This window comes from Protomyctophum parallelum (genome assembly GCF_964188405.1).
Source record: "Protomyctophum parallelum genome assembly, chromosome: 1".
NCBI lineage: Eukaryota > Metazoa > Chordata > Actinopteri > Myctophiformes > Myctophidae > Protomyctophum > Protomyctophum parallelum.
In genome coordinates this window covers 65,819,781-65,843,218 of record NC_139697.1, presented here as the reverse complement: position 1 = coordinate 65,843,218, position 23,438 = coordinate 65,819,781, and the positions used below count along the sequence as shown (strand labels likewise).

Genomic DNA, 23,438 nt, shown 5'->3' with positions numbered 1-23,438 from the left:
ACAACCATAATATCCACTGGTCTTTGGTGATGGTATTCGACTGCCTTTCATACCAACTATATCACTTTAACCACAAAACGTTTCCATCTTGGGTATTATTGCTCTATTTTGGGATAATCTCATGCCAATCACAGTTCAGCAAGCTCACAAGCTAATGCACTTGATGCCTTGTGTGGAAACACAAGATAGATCTTGTCTCCTCCAAAAGAAATCGTGAAAATATTCACATCTTTATAACAGTGCTCATTAAGCTTATTTTATTTGAAACAAGCTGGGGGAAAAGCAATCTCATTGCACTTCAGTAAAGTGTAAAAAAAGGAATACACTGACAGACAATAGCATTCTGATCCCATAGATCACTACTTACAATAAAGTAATGGAAGAGGTTTCTAGCAATGTGACCGAACACATGGCACAGCCTGATATGTAAATTATACAACTGCTTATCATTGCGCCATTTCTGCGATATAGAGTATCATTATTTTTTGAATAATACAATAAAGAAACAAACTACAGGTCAACCAAAGCCCTGTAAGGGCACGGTCATACTGCACTTTTATTCTACCTATGAGGGAGGATTGGGACTGGAGCAGTTTGCTGCCATTTGCGGATTTCTGCAAAAAACAATAATTAAATAAACCAATTTCCATTGAAATCCATCCAGAATCCACCCTCATAGGTAGAATAAAAGTGCGGTGTGACAGTGCCCTAACGCAATAAAAAAAAGAATATCAAACATTGGCAAAGCAATGTTACCATACAAGGCTTACGGGATCTAATTACACGTACATGGCTATGGGTATTTTGAATCGATGCAGTTGCAATTTTGTCTAGATTTAAGACTTACTGTGTAACTGTAATTCATGTATTCATGCTATGCTATGTTTCCAACACAGATTTTCTCTCATTTGTCATTCCTCATCATGGCTGCCATAAAAACTACCCATCTAACTACCATAAAATACAGCCTGTGCATCATGGCCTTTACAAGATTGTTGAAACGGGTTCACAGCTGAGCTGTGGGCAGATGAATGTGTACTTAAATAAATCTCTTATATGAATTTTAACCTCCCTTATTAAGGAAAAGCTTTAACTTGTATGATTGTCAAAATTGGTGTTTCTATTGTGCTTTTTTCGGTTAGGTTGTATAGGAGGAATGAGTCAAACGTAATACTTTCTGGCATGCGGCATGAAATATTATTTCTGGGGTGCAAGTCTCTTGTCACAGTGAATGTGGAGGCAGTTATATTTCCCCCACAACCCCAAACACTTGACTCCCAAGCATGAGGATTAGTGCTGCACGCCACTGCAACAACTTCTCATAACACAAAACCTGAGTTCAATTCATTAACTCCTTCAGCAGCCAACAAACGCCAAGAACCATCGCTACATGTGCCGAGATGTTGAACTGGGAGGATGCTGAGTCATGTTGAACACAATGTAGTTTGACCCGTGCCAATCACCATTCACCACACAGTACCACCTCAGTCATGAGCAGCGCATTTGAATACATTTAACTCAATGAATGAGGGATTTCTTTCCTCTCTCTCTCTCTCTCTCTCTTTTTTTTTTTTTTTTTACATGGCATTAGTGATGGAAGCCAGACATTTTATTTGGATTTGATTTAAAGCAGTGTGGGAAGAGAATAAATATTTGTTCAGCAGTTCAGGGGCCAGTTCAGGGCCAGACGATGGCGGGCCACAGGGCACATGCCTCAGTCCTGCTGTAGCGTTTCCCTCCAGTTGAAGCTGTGATTGGGTCCATGGGTCAGAGGCAAGATGGGTGGATCCACCAGCTGCCACACTCCTGTCTCTCCCACTTCCTCACAAGCACAGAAACCCAGGTAGGGAATCTACAGAAATAAATACAGTGGGTAGATATTGTACATACCGGTATATTAACTGAGAGCGAGAGACCCCCTCCCCCCCAGTGCAATGTACAGGCAAAATTTGAAAACTTGTCTGGAGTGTCTAGAGATAAATAATGATCAGCTGACTGACCTTCCGAACTACTTGGACGAAGTCCTTGGAGTTCTGAGGGCTGAGGCCTTGCATCTGTCGAGTACAGGCCTCCAAGGAGGAAGCATGGGCCACAATCAGCACAGAATTTCCTGTGTGAGGGAAGTAGACACAAAGGCACCACACACCACAAACACTGTTAGATTACACTATATGTAGAATCGTAGATAACTGAGAACTTGCAACACTATTTTGAACATACTCTTCACACATATTTTAGTAATTGGATTACCAAGGTTTTTGCAATCGGCCATGATGTCTCGCGTCACCTGGAAGCTCCTGCTGATGTATGTGTCATAGGACTCTGACACTGTTAACTTACTGGCAGGAATATGAGGTCTTCGGGAGGGGATAGAGGAGTTGGCGTCAGTAAACATCTGTTCACTTACAGCTGTGACAACTGAAACCCTGAACCTTAGAGCAGTGATTCTCAACATTCTTATTTTATTTCAAGGAACCCCAAGTTTGATATGCATTAAGAAGCCATGGACCACCATTTGATATTATTTTGTATCTCTGGGACACCAGTCTATGCAGTCAAATCCAGTGTTCATTTAACTTAGTTACACAGACCCATAAGGGCCCATTTGGTCACTAACTATCAATCATTTGCCCAACTGACCCCCCCCCCCCCCCCCCCCCCTGGTCCCATGTTGAGAACCAGTGCCTTAAAATCTACAGATATTATAATGAAAAGTTATCTTTATGTTTTGATTGAGTTAGTTTACCGGTAGGTTGTGTCCACACTCAGGTTAGCAGCAGCTAGCTCAGCTGCAGGGATCCAGATAGGTAAAGCTGTGCCTGAAACCCACTTGGTCCACTCAAACAATCCAGGCTCTAAGCGGATTTTTGTCTTCCCCTCCAGCTGGAGACCTGATAAATATTGTATTTTAGTTTAATGTAAATGTTATTTCTGGACATGAATAAGATCACAAATAATACCCTCACTATAACAGCAGGAGGGGCCATATCTGTCAAAACTCAAATGGAGCAAAAGAGAGCGAAACTAGACAAAGTGCCAATCGGCACAGGTCTCCACCAGGGCAGGTCAGGTTGTGGCCTCATGGTGGCGCTATAACAGGCTGTTGAGGAAGATTTGGGCCGGAGGTTCGTGTTGGAGGGATGCAGGTACAATGTTTTTCCATGTGTGCATACATAAGTTGTATACAGATCGATGCAGTTATAGCTAAAAACAGGAATTGGCCTGTTATAGCGCCACCGTGAGGCTGATTTTGAGGAAAAAATTGTGGCATGTCGTCCTCGGCCTAGTGAAAATGTGCGTGTATAATTTAACGGAAATTGCACATTGTGTTTGTGATTTGTGGCCTTTTTTCGAAATGGACGAATCGTGTGAGCTTTGGAAGCCAATCTTAGCCAATCAGGATGGAAGATGGGAAATGGTGCCGCTCCGTGTTGATCACATGACTATGGAGATAGTGTATACGGATTTGCGTGAAATTTGGATAAAATCTGAAGGAGTAATAATAGAAAATGTGTTTTACATATGTCGGCCTCCTGGTGGCACTATAAAGAGCAGATGTGAAAAATTCCAGGCAAAGGTTTTTCCTTGGCCTCTAGGGAGTTGGCATACAAAGTTATCCACAGATCCGTGCAGTTAGAGGTAAAAACACTTTTCGGCCAGTTATAGTGCCACCTTGAGTCTGAGTTGAAATTGTTCATGTGGCATTTCGTCCTCGGCCTAGTGGGAATGTGGGTGCACAATTTCACGGAAATCACGCGATGTGTTCATGATTTGCAGCATTTTGTTTGAAACTGAGCACTCCTGTGAACTTTGGAAGCCAATCTTAACCAATCAGGATGGAGTGTGAGAAATCTGAAAGACCGGTTTCGTTGAATGGCTCTAGAGAGACTGTGTACCGATTTGCGTGATGTTTGGACAAAATCTGTAGGTGTACTGTGCAAAAACTTGTTTTGCACAAAGCGGCCTCCTGGTGGCGCTATAACAGGCCGTTCTGGAAAGTTTGGGGCAGAGGTTCATCGTTGGCAAAAATTTGGCATCGACCGGGTTAACGGTGGTCGAGATTAGCTGCTCACGGACACACGGACGGACGGACGGACGGACGGACGGACGGACACACGGACGGACGGAGTGCAAAACATACTCTCCCCACATGCCTTCGGCCTGGTGGAGACAACAAAGAGAGCGAAAGTGGCTAAACCTATTAAAAATGCTGGAGGGTCGTTTGTTTAAAATAAAGAAAGAAAAGCTTGTACAGCCCACAAAGAGAGGCCTTCATGATGATGGTTAATCAGGTCCTACCTTGCAACATGTTCTGAGCAGTTTGAACACAGCGTAGTGATGGAGAGCAGTAAACAAAGTCTATTTGTGTGTGGCTCTCCAATAAGGCTTCACCTGTGAGGAGCACATGATCACAAATATACGTATTATTCATGATGAAAGCATTCCAAAAGAAAAGCAATTGCCATATCAAAAGCCCATGAAATAAACTCATATGAAATTCCTTACATACAGTAAAAGCAACTCTTAATGCGTGGCCCCCTGTGCCCCACAAAATTACCGGAACTACTTAATATTTCACCAAAACCAGAGCAGAACTCCCACCACGGGACTTGGGCAATACATTAATACAGTTTCAACCACTATATTAAGTATTTCATACAGCTTAAGTTAAAACATTCTAAACTATCCCTTTAATAAGTCATTTGTTGTGTTTTAACGTTTCTTCATTACTTGCAAGTACATTTTTCAGATTCCAAATTGCACAGTGACTTGTGATGTAATGTAAATATGTAAATCTAAATGATGTAAGTCACTGGTGCATTAATGAATTCCTTTCATTTGTAAGATTTAGGAAAGAAGAGGAAAGTAATCCTCCACTCCCAATCCAGTGCTGGTTTTCCTGTTTATCTTGTTATTATATTTAACTGTATGTGTAGAAACATTGTTTGCAGCGTGTCAAAGCTGTAGTTTCCATCTCGCACACGCACATGCACACGCACACGCACGCACACACACACACACACACACGCACAATTTCCATGTATCATACATAAATAGTAAGTATTTAAAATGAGAAATTACCAACCTACAAGACGGGCCTGGGTGCAACCAAACACAGTAATCGGACAATCTTTATCATAGTCCCGGTATCCTCCACTTCGTGCTGGCAGACTGGGTGGCATGTTTAGATTAGAGCGAACATATCGGCCTGCACAAATAAGGAGACACACAAGATAAAAGAGAAAGACAGAGAGTGAGAGACACAGACAGACATAACATACATAACATTAACAAGTAAAAGCAGACCAAGGAATTGTGCCCAGACTGGCCGGGGAGCGACGGACAGAGACTTGAGGGATGCGCCTCGCCAGCCGTTGACCCCATACCCACCACTCAGCCAAAAAGCATAGCTCTACAAGCACCGGCCATCGAAAGCCATCCGTGTCCGCTTTGAGGAGCACTGTGGTCGTCTACAGAGGGCCAGATTATATGGTAGCACACTAGCATTGCATCACTTGCTAACACTTGCAATCTGCGGCTGCCCATCCAGAGCATGCAAACTTGGGAAGCAAATACGATAGCGAACCAATCACCAATCATCAAAACGTCCTGCGAAATGCCCACATTTTGAAGAAACACCCTTTTTCATGAATAAATGCTATTTTTCCACTGGCTAAATGTAGTACTGGTTACCACAGTCAAATGTAATATGAGAATATACATGTTCACAGTAACGTTTAATTTATCGATTTGAATAAAATGTTGATACATTTGTAAACAGAATCATGGATCATCTGTCTCAGACCCACCTTTGGAGTCAAAGCACTGAGCCACCCAGTGTTTCCCAAATACCACGTCCATCCTCTCGCCATGGCGACACACAAACAGACTCCTCTTAGGCAGGGAGGACTGGCTACTTGACCTCAACATCTAAGAAAGGAATAGAACTCTTGTTATTGCTACAGGTAGCCGTGTTGTGTATTGCACATGGACGGGATACAACTTCCAATGTGCTACCAGTACTGAAGAAGCCCAATGCATACCGTCATAAACCATAATAGAGAACAGGGAGATAGCAGTCCGATTGCAATAGCTTTTCCACATACCATATAGGGCAGGGGTTTTCAACAGGTGGTCTGTGGACCACTGGTGGTCCCTGGCAGTATTGCATGTGGTCCTTGACCATGCATTTAGTAATGTAGGATTTGTTAAAAATGTCATCCCACTAGTTGAGAAGCAGTGAACTGAATGAACCAGTGACTTATAAGACTGTAGTCATTTACAAGTTTGGAGGTCAAAGAAAAATGTGGCCAAACTTGAGGAAATTCTTTGCTCAATAGTGAGCCATGAGAGGCTGGACTGCATATTTACAATACTAGTTCTTATAGAACAGCCCAGAACAAGTCTGGCTGCCCTATTCTGTGCAACCTGTAATTTAGCGGTTTGTCTGGATGAGTCATTATTATTATGAAATTATTAGTAAATGGTAAATGGTAAATGGTGCATTTATATAGCGCCTTTATCCAAGGCGCTTTACAGAGATTGTGCATTACATTCACCCATTCACACACACATTCATACACCGATGGCAGCGGAAACCATGCAAGGCACCAACTAGCACATCGGGAGAAATTAGGGGTTCAGTGTCTTGCTCAAGGACAGTAACTCTGGGGGAGCCCGGGCTGGCAACCTTACGGTTACCATCCAGGCACTCTACCCCTGAGCCACCGCCACCCCCGTAGTCAATGGACCATTGGTTGAGAAACAGTGGGATGTATACACACTGGGATGCATAGCAAGTGCAAGTGTTCCAAAAGCATTAATCTTATAGCCCATATCCCCAGATTCCCCACCCAACACAACAGTGGTCCCCAGGTTGATTCTAAGTCAGGGTGGTGGTCCCTGGTTCACAATCAGTTGAAAACCCCTGATATAGGGGAAGGGATATTATACAAAGATAGCACTTTTAATGGATTTGGTTGGTGTTCAGGGCATTACCCATGATGCACTGCGTGAACAGCCAGAGCACGATGAGTTTAGGCATTAGTTTACAGATGCACAATTAAGTTTAAGCATGTGTGGTTAACTGGTTATGTTATTTGAATCAAGATTGTGCTTCACTCATCGGTCAAATGCATGCTGGGTATCGTCCTGCTAACCTACCCCTCCTAATGCACTCTACTGTACCTGGAGTGGTGGACAGAGAACAGTAAGGCTGGGTGGATCTCCAGGGTTCTCAAGGAGACCACCATCCTGCTGTCCATCAAATAACAGTCCAGCCACAGGACTGGCAGCGTTGGATGGAGAGGCACAGTTGACAAAGGAGTGAGACCTGGGAATGAGACGTACTAATTTCAGACTGAAACACTTAACCACATAAGCGTTATGTTATACGTCAAATCTACAAGCTTGTCTACAAGCTATGAACATTTCTGAAAAAGGAGTTTGATTATTTTCACCCATAATGACTTGCTCAAAACACAGATGCCAGGTTGAAAGCAGTTACAATCGTTATTATTACATTTAAACGTATTGTATTGCCAAACAAAGCTGACTGGCCTGTGTTCTTCTTACCCGTGGACCACCCAGGTGTCACACTCATCGGCACGGTTGACATAGTTCTCAGGCAAGAGGCCAGACAGGCCAGAGGCCAGGGAGGTGCCGTACACCCACCCCTCACTAGCGGTGCCCTGCTCCACAGGGGACATGAAGATGAAATCCCCTTGCAACAGCTCCAGCTCATCCTCATTCTGAGGCGCGTACGGGTACATTACTTGCAGCGTCTGGAGAGGACAGCATGTCACTCAGCAGTTGGAACGGGAGAGTTGATGTACAAAGTAACCACTTCACCCACTTGATATCATTTGCAAAATATTTTACCTCATGATTAGCAAACCGAATATCCCGAGAGAAGAGCACAGCCAGCCAATCAGAGCCCAAAGAGACATCGATGCCCTTGGCCAACTTCTCCAACATCGTCAAGTGACTTGTCTGGAAATGGTAAGCCAATGTGAGATGGAATTGCTTCTTATTAAGTTCCACATGAACATCTAGACAAAAGGAGAAATGGAGACAAGGGAGTCATATAGAGCCATGGTAATGCAATAAAACATATATTTTTGTCACAGCACCTGTACCTGACCACCTTGGGTACATAGGCTATTGTGTACATGGGTACATTAATTTCCTATAACACTTAACAAAATACAATAGCTACAATAGTAGACGGTAGTTACATTGAGATATTTCCCCACTTTTGCCCCTTGTACTGTCGTCCCTCATCGCGAGAGATCGCCCTCCCTGCCCCACTCCCTCCAAAATGGCTAATTGTGCTTGTGGGAACGGCCATCAAAGCTGGAGATCACACAGGTTTCAAACCCCTAGTTCCCCTGGTGGTGGGCACAGGGCAGGTTTACTCATGTGCCCTATGAGAACCATTTTTATTGTTTAATTTAATATTTTTGGTAATTATAGACATCAGAAATTTGCCATCTAATAAGTGCAGGATAATGCACTGTGAGCTGTACTTAAATGGAATAATGTCTTTCTATTATTTCTTATTTTCACAACACTAAAATTCCTCCCAGTGTACTATCCCTTACGTAGCACCCTCCACCACTAACTCACATTTTTGTTATTGTCATTATAGGTGAAATGTTGTCCAAACTTTTAAACTGATTGCCAACATTTTCAAAAATAACAGATGTACGAGCTCACAAGGCGTCACTTTAATTGCAACACATTATAAGCTTGTAGTTGGGCTATTTTCCATATTTTTTAAATTAGGGCTCCAACCTGCTTTCGCAGCCGCCTCAGTGGCAAAGTCAGCAGCAAAGGTCTGCAACACCTCAGCCACTTGCTCCTCCACAAAGAGACCAATGAAGTTTGAGGAGGTGTAGAGCTCGAGGGGGAGGGGAACAGGGAAACGGCCCCTCCACTTTCCCACAGTGGTCTGGAGAGCCTCACACAGAGCATCTACCTTTGCATCTGCACACTGACCACAGGGGAGGGAACAGAAACTCAAGAGTCATTATGAACATATTCGGATGGTTAAAATAATGTTAATATAACTATATGATAGCTGGATTACTGCTCTTTAGAAGTCGTCGTTTGTGTGAGTTTGAGAGAGTATTAACTCTCTCTCAATGGATCTGGCTTCTTGGATGTTTATCATAAGAATGAGAACCATGTTGGATTGACTAATATGGCTATTTTACTTTACCCTTTGTCTTGTTCTTTTTCTTACTTCCCTAATTTCTGTCATTCTCCACTATTCTTCTAGTGTACATTTATGTTTTCACTTATTGTAAGTATAGACTCTTGGAAGACTATAGCCTTCTAGCTAAGGCCCAAACCACACCAATGATTCGCCATGAAACTCCTTGCAACCAAATGGGTACAAGCTTTAGTTCCGACACTATTATTGGTCCGACAGTCATTAGACCGACAACCTACCTCAAACCCTAACCTAACCATAACCGCAAGCACAGGAGCAGCCCATGTTTGAGCGGTCGTCCGACCGTTGTTCCCGCGGGTGCATGAAGCATGTTGCATGAAGTTGCATTGGTGTGACATGTGCTTAAAACTGTTTTGTTGCAAGGAGTTGCATTGGTGCGGTTTGGGACTAACAGCGATCAAAATAAATTTAACAAAAATACTCAGATACAGGTATGAAATGAAAACAAACTCTGGGACATGCAGCATGTAACAACATAATTATCCTATACCAAATCATAGTATAAAAGTACCAACAAATCAATACTAATTCAGTTCAATATTCTAAGGGAGAGAGAGAGCGAGAGAGGAAGACTGACCATGAAGAACTGGCAGATGGTGATGTGAGGGAAGATGTTGTGGGCCTTGTTCTTGCCACAGCTGAGGCGAGACTGCTGCCAGAAATGTGTGAGCTGTTGGAGAAGTGGTCCACTGGGCCGCAAATACAATACATACTCCCTGGGCAATGGGTCATCCAGGAATGGGTCGTCCACATGAGAGAAGAGCCTGGACAAATGGACATGACATGGAAATGTGTAATTGATAGGGATCACTGATAGATAGCCTCTGAGTCCAGCAGAGGGCATCAATGCTATTTAGCTACGGTAGTTTAGTTACACCTGAACCAATACATTTAATTATGACTATTTTGACAAACGTGTAATATTACACTTCTTTCATGTATACAATGTATGAAGTTCAATATTACACATATACAGCTATACACGAATGTGTGCGATGTCTGTGTGTTCTCACCAATCACAAGCCGCCTGAACATTTTTGCCTCCTGTGGACACCAGAGCTTTCAGCCTGCAGAGAGAACAGAGAGCGATCAAAAAACTACAGTAAAAACAAACAAACAAACAAACCACGCACACATTCACTGATAACAGGAGGCTCTGAAAGGAAAAGATGGCACCTCTCGTTTTAGTTCAAATTTTGAATTATTGGCCCAGGCCGTAGCGTAACGGTCTGGGCACCGGACTGGTAATCCAGTCGCAGTGTGCCGCGGGTTCGACTCCCGGACCCGACACGGCCTTTACTGCATGTCATCCCCCCATCTCTCTCCCGTTTCCTGTCAGCCTACTGTCTGTCCCTTCAAAAATCAATAAAAGGCGTAAGCCGCAAAAATATATCTTAAAAAAAAAAAAAAAATTGAATTATTTCTCACCAGGCATCAGCTTGTGATTTGGCCAATTGAAATAAACTTGTGGAAAAGCACATCCACTGAATATACCGAGTTTCTCTGAACATCAAGGTGGTACTATTAACTATAAAACTTCTGAAATCAAAGGCTGCCTCTCAATGGACCAACTGATTAGCAGTGGTTTTCAACCAGTGGTCTGGGGACCACCCGTGGTCCTTGAGGGGGTTCCAGGTGGTCCCCAGCTAAATGATGGAGAGTTGGTAACCAAATAGACCGTTAAAGATCTTTAACTCTTGAGTGTAAAATTATTTTACCCTCTCAAGAGTTCATTTATTGTTAAACATCTGCATTACTTAATTTACAAGAAGTCTACACAATTAGATAATGTAGAAGAATTGTTATTTTGATCAACGTTTGCCAACAGCATGGAATTGTGGGCAGAATCTTATCCAACGACGACAAAATATTCTTTAGTTTTGGGTCTGAGAGGCTAAATCTCATCAAATGGTGGTCCGTGGCTCAAATGCAGAATACATAATGGGCCTTGATATGAAAATGGTTGAAAACCACTGGATGAGAGAGATCTGGCATGATTTGATATCCCGGAGTATCACATGACTAATGCTTTCAGGCCTTCTGAAACACATCCATTACAAGGAATAGTACTGTTCTCAAACTTTTTAATACATGGGAATCCCCAAATTGAGAGAAGAGAGAGAGAGAGAGAGAGAGAGAGAGAGAGAGAGAGAGAGAGAGAGACAGAGAGAAAATGTATTTGGCCGCGGAAATATTTTGTGCCAGGGACCTGTATACAAGATTTGTGTTGTTAAATTGTTTTTCAAAATGTTTCAAGATTTGGTTGAAATAGCAGATATACCAGCTCAGAACGCATCGCGATGTGATGAGTTGTGAGCTTATAGATCGGCTGAAGTAGCCAATGTAGGCCTATATAGTGGTTAATGTGGTTAAACTGATTGTGATACTATATTAACTGATTTCAACACATCAAGAAGATGGCAGCAGTAGACTGGCTACCACTATGGCACAGCAACTCTACTCCTCACCTTGCCAATAGCCTAAGTGGTGTTGTTATATTAAAGTGTCTATTAATCAAAGAGCTGTTAAACGCTTTGATGCAAAGATGACCTCCACAAGATCAGTAAATCATAAAGGGTTCATTCATAACATGCACAGTGCACACTAATGGACAGAACTCAATCCCCATCCAATCAAAATTGGATGGTGAAGTAGACTAACAAAGGTGATGGATGTCTGCTCACCTCAACCAAGGTTTTCTTGCGTACCTTTATTTACAATTACTAGTAGCATATATATGCTTTAATCTGTGAACCCAAAGAGTAAAGAGTTTGATTTCCACTTCTGGTTGATTCAATTGCAATATTTTATAAATATATCAATCACTCCAAGCAAAGTCACGCTAACATGTATAACTGTAGTAACATTTACTAGGCCTGTCTGTGTGTTTCTCAAAACCTTTGTTGTATAATAATGTATAATTTATTAAGGGAAAACAATGTTCAGCAATCACCAGACCTCCATCAGTGAGTGTTGTGCCACTCTGATGTTCACATTGAATGAACTATTTTTAAATCTACCCCACTGACAGGGCCCTAGATACAGCAAAGTCTGCTAACCCTGGGGCACTGCGCCCTGCTAGAGCTACACATGTTAGATAGGAAAGCCCTGGCCACGACAACCGACCAGATGGCTCACCCAGTTTCACACAATGCTAAATAAACCACCCCATATGCAGGCCACACTTGAATAATACGGACAGAATACACACGTTGTGACTTTCAGATGACAGACTTTAAAAAAGGGAACATTTTTATATTCACTTTAGTATCCATAATCTCACTCATGCCAGATTATAGACACTAAAGTCTATAGAGGAGTAAAAGTATATGATGTTATTTAATAACGGTATTACCAGAATACAGCTGTGACTAACAAGAAGAAGAAGAAGATTGTATTATAAGATTGGATTGATTGCTTATAGTGCACTTATAGAAGAAGAAGAAGAAGATTGTATTATAAAATTGGATTGATTGCTTATAGTACACACATACTACAAAATGTACAAATATAATACTTCAACAGCCTAAACGAGATATGCCGTCCACGTCCAGCCATTGAGAATGAGAAACCATGAAATAAATGAGAAACAGTGATGGACAAACTGCCCTAAATAAGTATGTGTCTAACCCATAGGCCTCTCCTTGACTCTACGCAGTAACTGAATGATTTATTTATAAAGTGCATTTCCTGTTCAAGGCCAACCAAGGATAAAATATTTGGAGTGAATGATGTGAGGGAAATCTTTCTGGATCAGGAATAACTCTAAAGCCTAATTTATGATTTTGGAAGAACAAAAAAAAGCAAAACAATTTGATTTGTTTCAACAAATGACAACAAATTAAAGCTTCTATTTAATCTGTAAGCAATTATTGAATATTTTATTCCACCTCCACTGCATAACTGCAAACGTTTCAACATCAAATTGTGCCTTTGTCATCATGGCCGTCTGTCTGATGCATTGCATGTTTCAAAGAATGTATTAAAAGCAGTGTAATCGCTTTACTAGTTCCTTATTACGCGCAGGGCAACATTCTGTTACTCAAGGTCAAACAGTTTTTTACACTATCAGCGTAAACCTGCTGCTATTTAGATTGATTCCACTAGAAAAAGAGTTTGATTTCACTGTACCCTATCAATATCCGTTACATAAATTACTACGCTTTCACTACTAGACATTGATTGAATTCATAGATTACCCTAGTAAAAACAATAGCAATAGAAATTGCATGGTGGTACCCTGTGATAGATTGTGCCTAAGGATTGTCTGCATTGAATACAACCATGTCAAACTATTATAGAGCAACACTCATGTGCATGTAGGCTATGCAACAATACACACACAGCTCCCGAAGGCCTCTCCTCAACTCAGCTCTATGGGGAAATACCAAATACACATTTCCTGTTTACAAGCTGACAGCAAGCACACATCACTAACCACTTATCACACTAACAAAACTGAACTGGACCGTACTCTCAGCAGAGGAAACACTGGTTCCAACCCAGTGGTCAGCTATAAATGGGCCTGGTGAACTCACACGAAATCAAAGGGAAGGCAAGGCACTTCTGCTTCCACTATTTGTGGGTTTTTTCAATGACTAATGTGAGATCAGGCTAAAATGGTTATGAATAACACAGGACTGCTCTCTGACTGTATGGTAAATATTATATGACCCCTCATACAGTATACAACAGTTAGTCTGGTAGGAAGGAGGGGGTCCCATGCTCTCTAACCTACCTTTTTATAATCCTTAAGGTGTCTAGTTAATTAACTTTGATGTTCCCTGAGCTAATTATTGTCCCAATGTCCCATATAGGTTTTTTTAACCATATGTTGTGTCCTTCCTGGATTTTCGGCTGTGAAAAATAAACCAACATAGCTCCTGAACTATACATCCGACAGAAACCATTCACCCCATCTTATGTTCGTCTTTGCACAATGAATTGATTGATATGAAGATGGCCATGGTTCCATCATGTGTAGTGCATACAAATCAAAATAAACACAAAAAAATACAACAACAACAATTTACATTTTTACAATCTTCAAGATGTATAGTAAACAAATGTTAATGTTCCCAACTTGAAATATCAGCACATGTATGTTTAATCTGGCATATTGGTTGCCATAGTGAATTTCCACAAATACAAAAAAGATCATGTAAAATCTACATCTTATCTATACATAATTATGAGACAAATTTCCAGTTTTTCTGTTTCATTTTGGCATGAGCCATTGAGGAGGATAACAGGAACATTTATGGAACATTAATGCTCAATTAAATGCTAAAAGTAGGCAAATCAATAGGCTAGGTAAAATTGGGCCTGAGGGTAGAGGCTCCAATGGGTCCTCCACGTGGGGGTCCACGTGCACAACCCCACGTTCTTTTTTCATAGTTTGGAAGAACAAAAATGGTCCAAAGTGTGTTTATTCAATGTTTTATTACTCGTATGCTATGAGACCTGGGAAATTGCTGGCTGGAGCACGGGCAAGACTGTCTTTCAGAGACAGTGGCATGCTCAAATTTAGAGATAGACCAACTATAGAGAAACCATTTGATTCTAGACAACCTCAGGTATCCAATGGGACCAACCTTGTCATACCACCTTGTCGGGAAGGGGGATAAATACATAATTGATTCAAGGTTTAACTACATTTTGGCAAGGGAAAAATGGCCATAGACATTTTGGAAAAAGGTCCCTTTAGCTGTCACTTCAATATAATGTAAATGCAAATGGGTTACATAGATACCTACAAGCCTCCCATGTACAGTACACACATGCCACATTTATGCCAATCTCATGCAGTTTGGGGCAAGAACCATGCCGTTTTATACCTTCAGTACAAATGTGTAATTTCCACCTATTGTAAAAATGAGACCACTTTACTGTATCTATAGCTGTATGAGACCACTGTACTGTTTCTATAGATGTATGAGACCACTGTACTTTATCTATAGCTGCATGAGCAGCACTGTTCTGCATCTAGATACCACTATACTGGTCTCATTTTTTACAATAGGCGGAAAGTACACATTTGTACTGCATGTATAAAACGGCATGGTTCTTGCCTCAAACTGCATGAGATTGGCATAAATTTGGCATGTGTGTACATGGGAGGCTTGTAGGTATCTATGTAACCCATTTCCATTCACATGATATTGAAGTGACAGCTAGTGGGACTTTTTGAAACAGGTCTATGGCATTTTCCCCTTTCCAAAATGTAGTCAAACCTTGAATCAATTATGCATTTACCCCCATCCCAACAAGGTGGCATGAGAAGGTTGGTCCCATTGGATACCTGAGGTTGTCTAGAATCAAATGGTATCTCTATATTTGGTCTATCTCTAAATTTGAGCATGCCACAGTCTCATAAAGGCAGTCTCGCTGGTGCTCCAGCCAGCAAAAGGTCTCATAGCATACACGTAATAAAACATTGAAAAAAACACACTTTGGACCATTTTTGTTCTTGGGATCATCAGGTTGTGCGCATGGACCCCTCCTGGAGCCCCAATTTCACCAACCTATTGATTTGCCTACATTTTAGCATTTAATTGAGCATTAATGTTCCATAAATGTTCCTGTTATGTCACTATCCATCACCCTCAATGCCTCATGCCAAAATGAAACAGAAAAACTGGACATTTGTCTCAGAAGTATGTATAGTTAAGACCTTATGTAGATGATCTTTTTTGTATTTGTGGAAATTCACTATGGCAACCAATATGCCAGATTAAACATACATGTGCCAACATTTCAAGTTGGCAACATCAACATTTGTTTACTATACATCTTGAAGATTGTAAAAATGTAAATGTTAGAAAAACTATATCAATAGGGTGCATGGGGGATGAGTTGTTGTGATCCAGTTTAGGCAAATCTTTACATTTGTGTTTATTTGGATTTGTATGCACTACACATGATGGAACCATGGCCATCTTCATATCAATCAATTCATTGTGCAAAGACGAACATAAAATGGGGTGAATGGTTTCTGTCGGATGTATAGTTCAGGAGCTATGTTGGTTTAACCCTCTAACACCCAGCGTTGCTTTTTAGCAACAATTTTATTTTATTTAATTACTAAATTATTATAATTTTTTCTGTTCTTTTTTCACCTAAATGTCATCAGTGAGGTTCATTGCAATGCCATTTCAATGACATTGGTCATGATATTTGCATATAAATACCCCCCACAGAGGCTGAAATTCACACAAATTAAAAATGTCTGGACTCTGTGCGATTTTGAACATTTTTTAACCTAAGACTTTTGACCTTTACCCTAATAAAAGTAGGTAAAATAATTGTAATATATGTTTTTTTGTGATCATTAGAATGTCTAGAACATGTTTTATTCATTATTGTGAAAGATATCCCCCAAATGTAAATTATGATTTTTTTATATTATTATATAAGTATTATATAATTATTATAAATTTTCCATCAAACTTTATTTTTTTATTTTTTTTAACATATGTTTTAGTGTCAGTCCTAGTAGTACAAAGTAGTAGTAAGGTTGAAATCTATTTTTTGCAAGTAGAAATTAATGCGGGTGTTAGAGGGTTAAAGGTTTTATTTTTCACAGGCGAAAATCCAGAACGGACACAACATGGTTAAAAAAAACCATGACAAATTAGCTCTGGGAACATCAAAATTCATTAACTAGACACCTTAAGGATTTTAAAAAGGTAGGTTAGAAAAATATATCTTTCGGGTGCATGGGACCCCCTCCTTCCTGATAGGATACGACAGGAAGCACTCACATCTCCAGAAATTCTACAGGTGCTGGTCAAAAATACGTACAATGAAAAAGGAGGGATGTCCGCACACAGAATTGTAGCTCCCAGGAAAATTATTTATTCGTTACGTTTCGACCACTGTGGGTCTTCGTCAGGTATGAGTATAAAACATCAAGAGGCATATTTATATACAACAGCATATGGGCAGGTCGACAAGGAACAAGCTCTGTTGCAATGATGAAAATCAAGCTAGACACGCCCACCGCATCTACAAGGATGAGGCTGCAATCAGCATGTAGGGCATGTCAGCTAAGGACTCTATATATAAATATATTGAAAATAGTGGCTCTAAGGCCAACTTTTAAGAACCCAAAAGATACTTATACTTTTCTTTTGGGTTCTTAAAAGTTGGCCTTAGAGCCACTATTTTCAATATATTTATATATAGAGTCCTTGTCGACCTGCCCATATGCTGTTGTATATAAATACGCCTCTTGATGTTGTATACTCATACCTGACGAAGACCCACAGTGGTCGAAACGTTGTAACACAAAGAATTTTCTTGGGAGCTACAATTCAGTGTGTGGACATCCCTCCTTTTTCACCCCCTCCTTCCTACCAGACTAAGTACCCAGAATTTGTTACTTGCGAAAGGAAAAGAAAAATATGTGTGTGTGTGTTTGTGTGTGTGTGTTAGGTTGTGCACAGGTGGTGAAAAACAACCATGCTGTTTCCGTGCTCAGACACAGCCAGCCAGCCAGCCACCCACCCACACACAGCTCCGTAAGGGAGTGTTGCACCACTCAAACAAAAGAAAGAAAATTTAGTAATACCACAATGTAGAAATACTCTTTTACAAGGAAAGGTCCTGCATTCAAAATGTTACTTGAATAACAGTAAAAAGGTATTGGCATCAACATTTACTTCATTACTTACAATAGTAAATATGTATGCAAAGTTTGTCAAACGTTTTAGAAAATAGCTCATTTCTAATCTCTCAGTGTCATGATGCACGTGTCTTGTGTTGAGTGGTTAAATAAATCTACTTCCAATTACCACTCTATACTTTCTTGCCCAATTACATTTCAGCAACAACTGTGAGAGATTTCATGGAATATTTTTACATGGCACCATTACAGAAAAACCCAGCTCTTTGAAATAAGTTAATTAAATTAGTGATTTAGTCAGTTAGGTTAGGTCAGTCAGTAAGTCAGTTAGATATTGTAACTTGATTGTTGTTACTGGGGGGGGGAAACAGAATTTGTAGAATTACATGAACTGTCAAAAAGGTGAACTTTGGAAAGTTTCTAAAGTTTTCCCAGCTATGCAAATAAGAATTAGCTAAAATTACATGACTGTCACCAAAGTTGTGTTTGAGAAAACCGGCTTCAAGCGAAATAGGCTTCAAATTTGTCATGTTGCATAACCAAAGCAGGTGCAGATGTGCGATTTGCCTGTTTTGCCTTTCCCATTAGTACCTGGAATTACAGTAGGTAACAGATCATTTGAGGTCCTTTTTTAGTGATGTTGCGCCAAAAGGTCCAAGCGTGTCAAGCGAGCTTTAAGCCAGTGCCGTGAAACATTTCTGACTACTGAAGAATCCTAAGTAGCATTACACAGACAAATGCATGGCATGGATGTTCATGCTTTCTATTTACCTCTCCATGGCAAGGTAGTGCCCCAAAGATTGATGCCAGAAACAAGACTACAGTACAGACCTAAGAAGAGTGATAGAACTACAGTATGTAGCCCTATTATAGCTATAATATTATAGCATTCTTCAGCATTTCTGTAATGTGCATTTATGTATTATTGCATCTTTCTTCTGCTAATGGCTGCTGAAATAAATACATTTCTAATAAGGGATACATTGTAATGAAATCGTTAATGGAATCACACAGCCAATACGACCAATATGCCCATATATGGTGATTTCTGTATCTGTCAGTTCTTGTCCCTTTTATGCACATACTGTATATGGAGATTGCTGATGTTATCAGTATGCCCATATGGAATGCCCCCTTTTGTGCCCATATGAAGCTGACTGATTGAATTATTTGCACCTGATGGATGCCATGACAACACATTGGGGTTAGACAACACATTCCATATTTGGGCCTAGCTGCAATGGGAACCCTGGTTATGGTCCACCAGCAGTGCGTTGCATTTAGCAACACTAAAAAAATGTTTTGTCTTTTTTCAGGATTTGCATAACCATTTTCTCTGCTGATGCTGCAATGTTAAATTATAACTAAATATACGGTAACACTTGAATTACAGTATGTAGTTAGATTTAAAAAGGGGACTAAATAAATTACAATGTTCTTGATCAGACCCATGCATCATGATCAGACCCTAATGCTGGATAGGATTCGGAAAGGAGTCCTGAGTTGGTGTTGGCTAGCCCGTAGGTATCCTGAGAACTCGCCAGTTTACCAACTTGCCGCGATTTAGTGCATTTTTGTTTTACTTCACCTTCATTTAAATTACATTGAATTGAGAGGATAATTGTTTAGAGTTAACACACGAGAAAAATGCTAAAAGTTTAAATACCAAAGTACCGAAACAATGCAATTCATTAGTAAACGATATCCAGAAATGGTAGGCCTACTTATCATTGGTATTCACATACTCACCTTTTTATCATCATCTAGCTGACCATTTAATTGCACAGAATAATTTGATCACTTTGGAAATGAACAATAACATCTGTGAGTTTGACATAACTACACTGATGAAGACAGCATAACGATGAAGACAATGATGAAGAATCTTCGCAGTAAGAGAGGCGATTATATCATATACAGTTGACTAAGCTTAGATACCATCAAACTCTTCACAGAAATATGTAGTTAATAAGTGATGGATTTTTTTAAATTTCTGCTAAACATAAACAGTTAACTATTATCCACTTTGAGCTGTTGGGTAGAATATATAGGCTACTGGGTTTACTTTACTTTTATGACCAGCTTTTCACCATACTCGGGGAAACAAAAAGAAGAAGAAGACACTGTGACACATCGAAAAACTGTGTTTGAATTGTCATGGTCTCTGCTGAATGCAATCTATACTGCAGCAAGTGTGCACCATGGTGCGAAGGTGTAAATTAGTTTCTACTTTTCCAACTTGCCTCGGCTCGAACCACAACATCCCACACAACAATCCCTCCAGCAGCACAGGGAGGGAGTAGACACTATCTAGCTAGCTCCCATCTGATTAGACCAGTCAATTCCTGAATGATTCAGCAGGAATTCCTCCCATACAACAGAAGGGCTTTTTGTAATAGTTGTGTGTGTGTGTGTGTGTGTGTGTGTGTGTGTGTGTGTGTGTGTGTGTGTGTGTGTGTGTGTGTGTGTGTGTGTGTGTGTGTGTGTGTGTGTGTGTGTGTGTGTGTGTGTGTGTGTTTCATGGTTCCTATAGTTCAGGCAATCCCCAAACACAATGTGACTCTTGTCCCCTGAAGCTATGACAAGTATGACAAGCCAAGCCTCTGATATTTCTTATCTCATACAGTGTGGAAAGTGAAGATATGTTTGCCTCTGTAAGCGTGTGTCATGAAAAGAATGTTATGCCAAAACACACTCTGAAAGTGCAGTTTTAACTGATTACAGATTACCTGTAAAGTTATAAACTATTAATAACATGTTATTAATAACATATAAGCGGCAGCAACTGATAACTTGTTATTAGGTTTATTCGTAGAATGAATTGTGTAATTTTGAGTATCCAACATCTGTCACGGACTCACGGTGAATGAACTCGGTAAAATAACGTTTCCAGCCATGGTGAGACTTCATGCTGTTCGACAGATTTGAGAGAATACAGTGTATGAGAGTCATCAGAAAAGTCAATGGATCAAATTCAAGTCATGTACTGTATACATGAACCCGGAGTTGTTTTAATGCAAGACTACTGATATGACAGGAACTATGGCTTGAAATGTATATGCAAAATTATGCAGTTGAATTTACAGGTTTATAAATGATCAGTTCCATTTTCTAATACGGTTGTGCTAATAATTTGATATTTAAGAATCTACTATGCTTTACATTGGTTGAATGGCATTGTATTGAAAACAGTGTGGCTACTGAGCACACTGTGCTGCCATTTTCATATTAAAATTAAAATGTAAGTATGAACAGCATGCACTATTTATCACAAAAGCTACTTTGTATTCCTCAATTAATATTATATTGGTGACCAACAAAGGTGTACTGAATTGATATAGCTAGTGTAAGTCACAAAGACATGAAAGTGTTATAAAATCAATTAAGGAGAATGTGACTGTATGAAGTGTTTATTTTTTGCAGCTGCCAGTATTTGCCAATTCTATTTCCGTAGGTCACACTTCATGCCGGCCACAACTCAAGAACATTTCAACAAAACTGTCAAAACTGACACAAGTCATGGTCTTCTGGATGGAGCAATATCTCTCAACTATGCCACACTGCCACTGACTGTGCAGTTAGACAGTAGTTACTTCTGCTATAGACTCACTCATGCAGTTGGTGACTTGGTGTTTGACAGATGCCACTAGGCCTACAAGTCAAATATGCAAGAGGAAAGACCCAGGTCCAGTTATTGTATTCCATTTGCCATTCACTGTTCCTAGCACAGGAAAAGACTTGCAGACATAACGTTGAGCACTGGAACCGAATTCAGTAGAGCTCAGTCAGTCCCTTCTCAACTTTGTTTGGAATAACTATCAAGAATCAAGAATCAGACAGGTTTGTTCATCATCCAACCTGCATGCATGGTTTCTCACTCTCACACGATGAAACCATCTGTTGAGGAGTATGTGAATATCCTTATTATCCTATGCGGGGTTGAAGGTTGATGTTTTATCTTGAATAGCATTAGTTGGTAAGAGAAGAAAAACACTTGCACAAGTTAACATATTAGCACTTATAGAGCCAGAAACGTGCTTTGTAATATAGCACAATGGGAAATCACACAAAAAAAACTCCCTGATCCACCCACACATAAACACCATCATTAACATCAGTGATGTTATTATTATTACAATTTATTAGGCTGTTATTATTATATTTTTTTATTTTAACTATAGGAAAAATGTGATGATCCTACCTAGACTATATGAGTATTGGCAGCTGGATAATCATACTAGCATCATACTACCCCGGAAAGAGAGGATAATACTCACGCCCTGGTCTTTGGAAAGCCCATAGACAGCAGCACGTCCAGCGTAGACCCATGTTTGATGGTACCTGCTCGGTTCTGACGCTGTCTCCGCGGAGTCACTTTGGAGTACAGATCTTCTTCTTTAGCTGCCATAACTCAGATTTCCAGTGGCATTTCGCTCCTCGGGTCCACAGTTTGTTTATTTTCAGAAATCGAAAAATGTGGAATTCAACACGGGCTTATTTGGCGTATTATTAAGCGGAAGAACCTACTAGACACACACGCCAACCCCTGGGAAGAAAAGAGCATGTTTTTTCTTTGCCAAAAGGTCTGAACATAAATAAGCTGCCTCCTCCAGATGACTCGCACATTAAAGCCAAAACCATTAGAAGGGGGTCAGCCATCGGAAGTCACTTTTGCTCTTTCACCCATCGCCGCGATTCACATTCCCCGACCGCGATGAAAATGTACGGTTCCTACTAGTCCCTGGCATCCGGTATTCTGAACTAAATAGTCAAATGTAACCATACTTCCTTTCCTCAAGAATGTCTTATTTATGAATGGACTTTGAGTGAACGACGATTCAGCCCGTAAAAGGTTGCAGTGCGAACAGCCCTGCCCCACCCCCTTTGTTTAAAGGGACAGTATCCTACAGTGTAGGACAGTACTGTCATGCAGTGGGATGATTCAAAGAGATCAGTCAGACATCAATCAAGTAGAATAACTTAAGTAAGTCGTCTGACTCTGATATATGACACAGTTAACAATCTTTGTGTAAGTTTAGGCAAATCTTGTGGAAAATATGTTTTGTTTTATTGGCCAAACTTCCTGTCTATGTGGGCGTTCACCCTTCCTGTGTCGTTCCCATCAGGGTGGGCTGGGCTCCACGAACACTGGAAGAACCCTGGGAAGAACCACCAGAGTAGGTGGGTGAGCCTGCATCCGCATCCCGCGACCGCCTGTCACCATAGCAACCGATAGGCAAAATTCATGGTGAAACTGGAAGGGTGGGGGCCCTGGGGGGGCTGTGTATTTCACACTAATCAGTAAACCCGCGTGGCCACTTTAGCATCCATAAACTATTCTAGCATGAATGCCATCCACTGGACTAAATGGGTCAATGAGTAAAGCAAAGTTGTATGCAGGTGAGTGACACATGTTAACAATTATGGTAAGTCAAGGTAGCACTTTTTTTTTTTTTTAAGTAAATTTAGATCATGTTAGAATCTAACATGATCTAAATTTACTAACAGTTAGATCATGTGCAGTTTTCACAGAAAGAGAATACGACTCTTCGTTTTTTTTACATTTTCTCCCAC

General features: G+C 40.5%; 1 protein-coding gene across 1 annotated transcript; it reads right to left on the bottom strand.

Moving 5' to 3' along the window:
- Nucleotides 1-632: 632 nt before the first annotated feature.
- Nucleotides 633-22,722, bottom strand: ubash3ba (ubiquitin associated and SH3 domain containing Ba). The gene is made up of 14 exons (XM_083764579.1): nucleotides 22,142-22,722; nucleotides 10,252-10,305; nucleotides 9,816-10,002; nucleotides 8,797-8,995; nucleotides 7,882-8,051; nucleotides 7,576-7,784; nucleotides 7,189-7,333; nucleotides 5,811-5,931; nucleotides 5,087-5,209; nucleotides 4,300-4,392; nucleotides 2,747-2,891; nucleotides 2,251-2,357; nucleotides 2,001-2,110; nucleotides 633-1,852 (listed from the first exon to the last, which is right to left on the bottom strand). Exons 1-14 carry the CDS (start codon nucleotides 22,270-22,272, stop codon nucleotides 1,715-1,717), a joined length of 1,932 nt encoding a protein of 643 aa, XP_083620705.1. The 5' UTR covers nucleotides 22,273-22,722; the 3' UTR covers nucleotides 633-1,714.
- Between the last annotated feature and the right edge of the window lie 716 nt (nucleotides 22,723-23,438).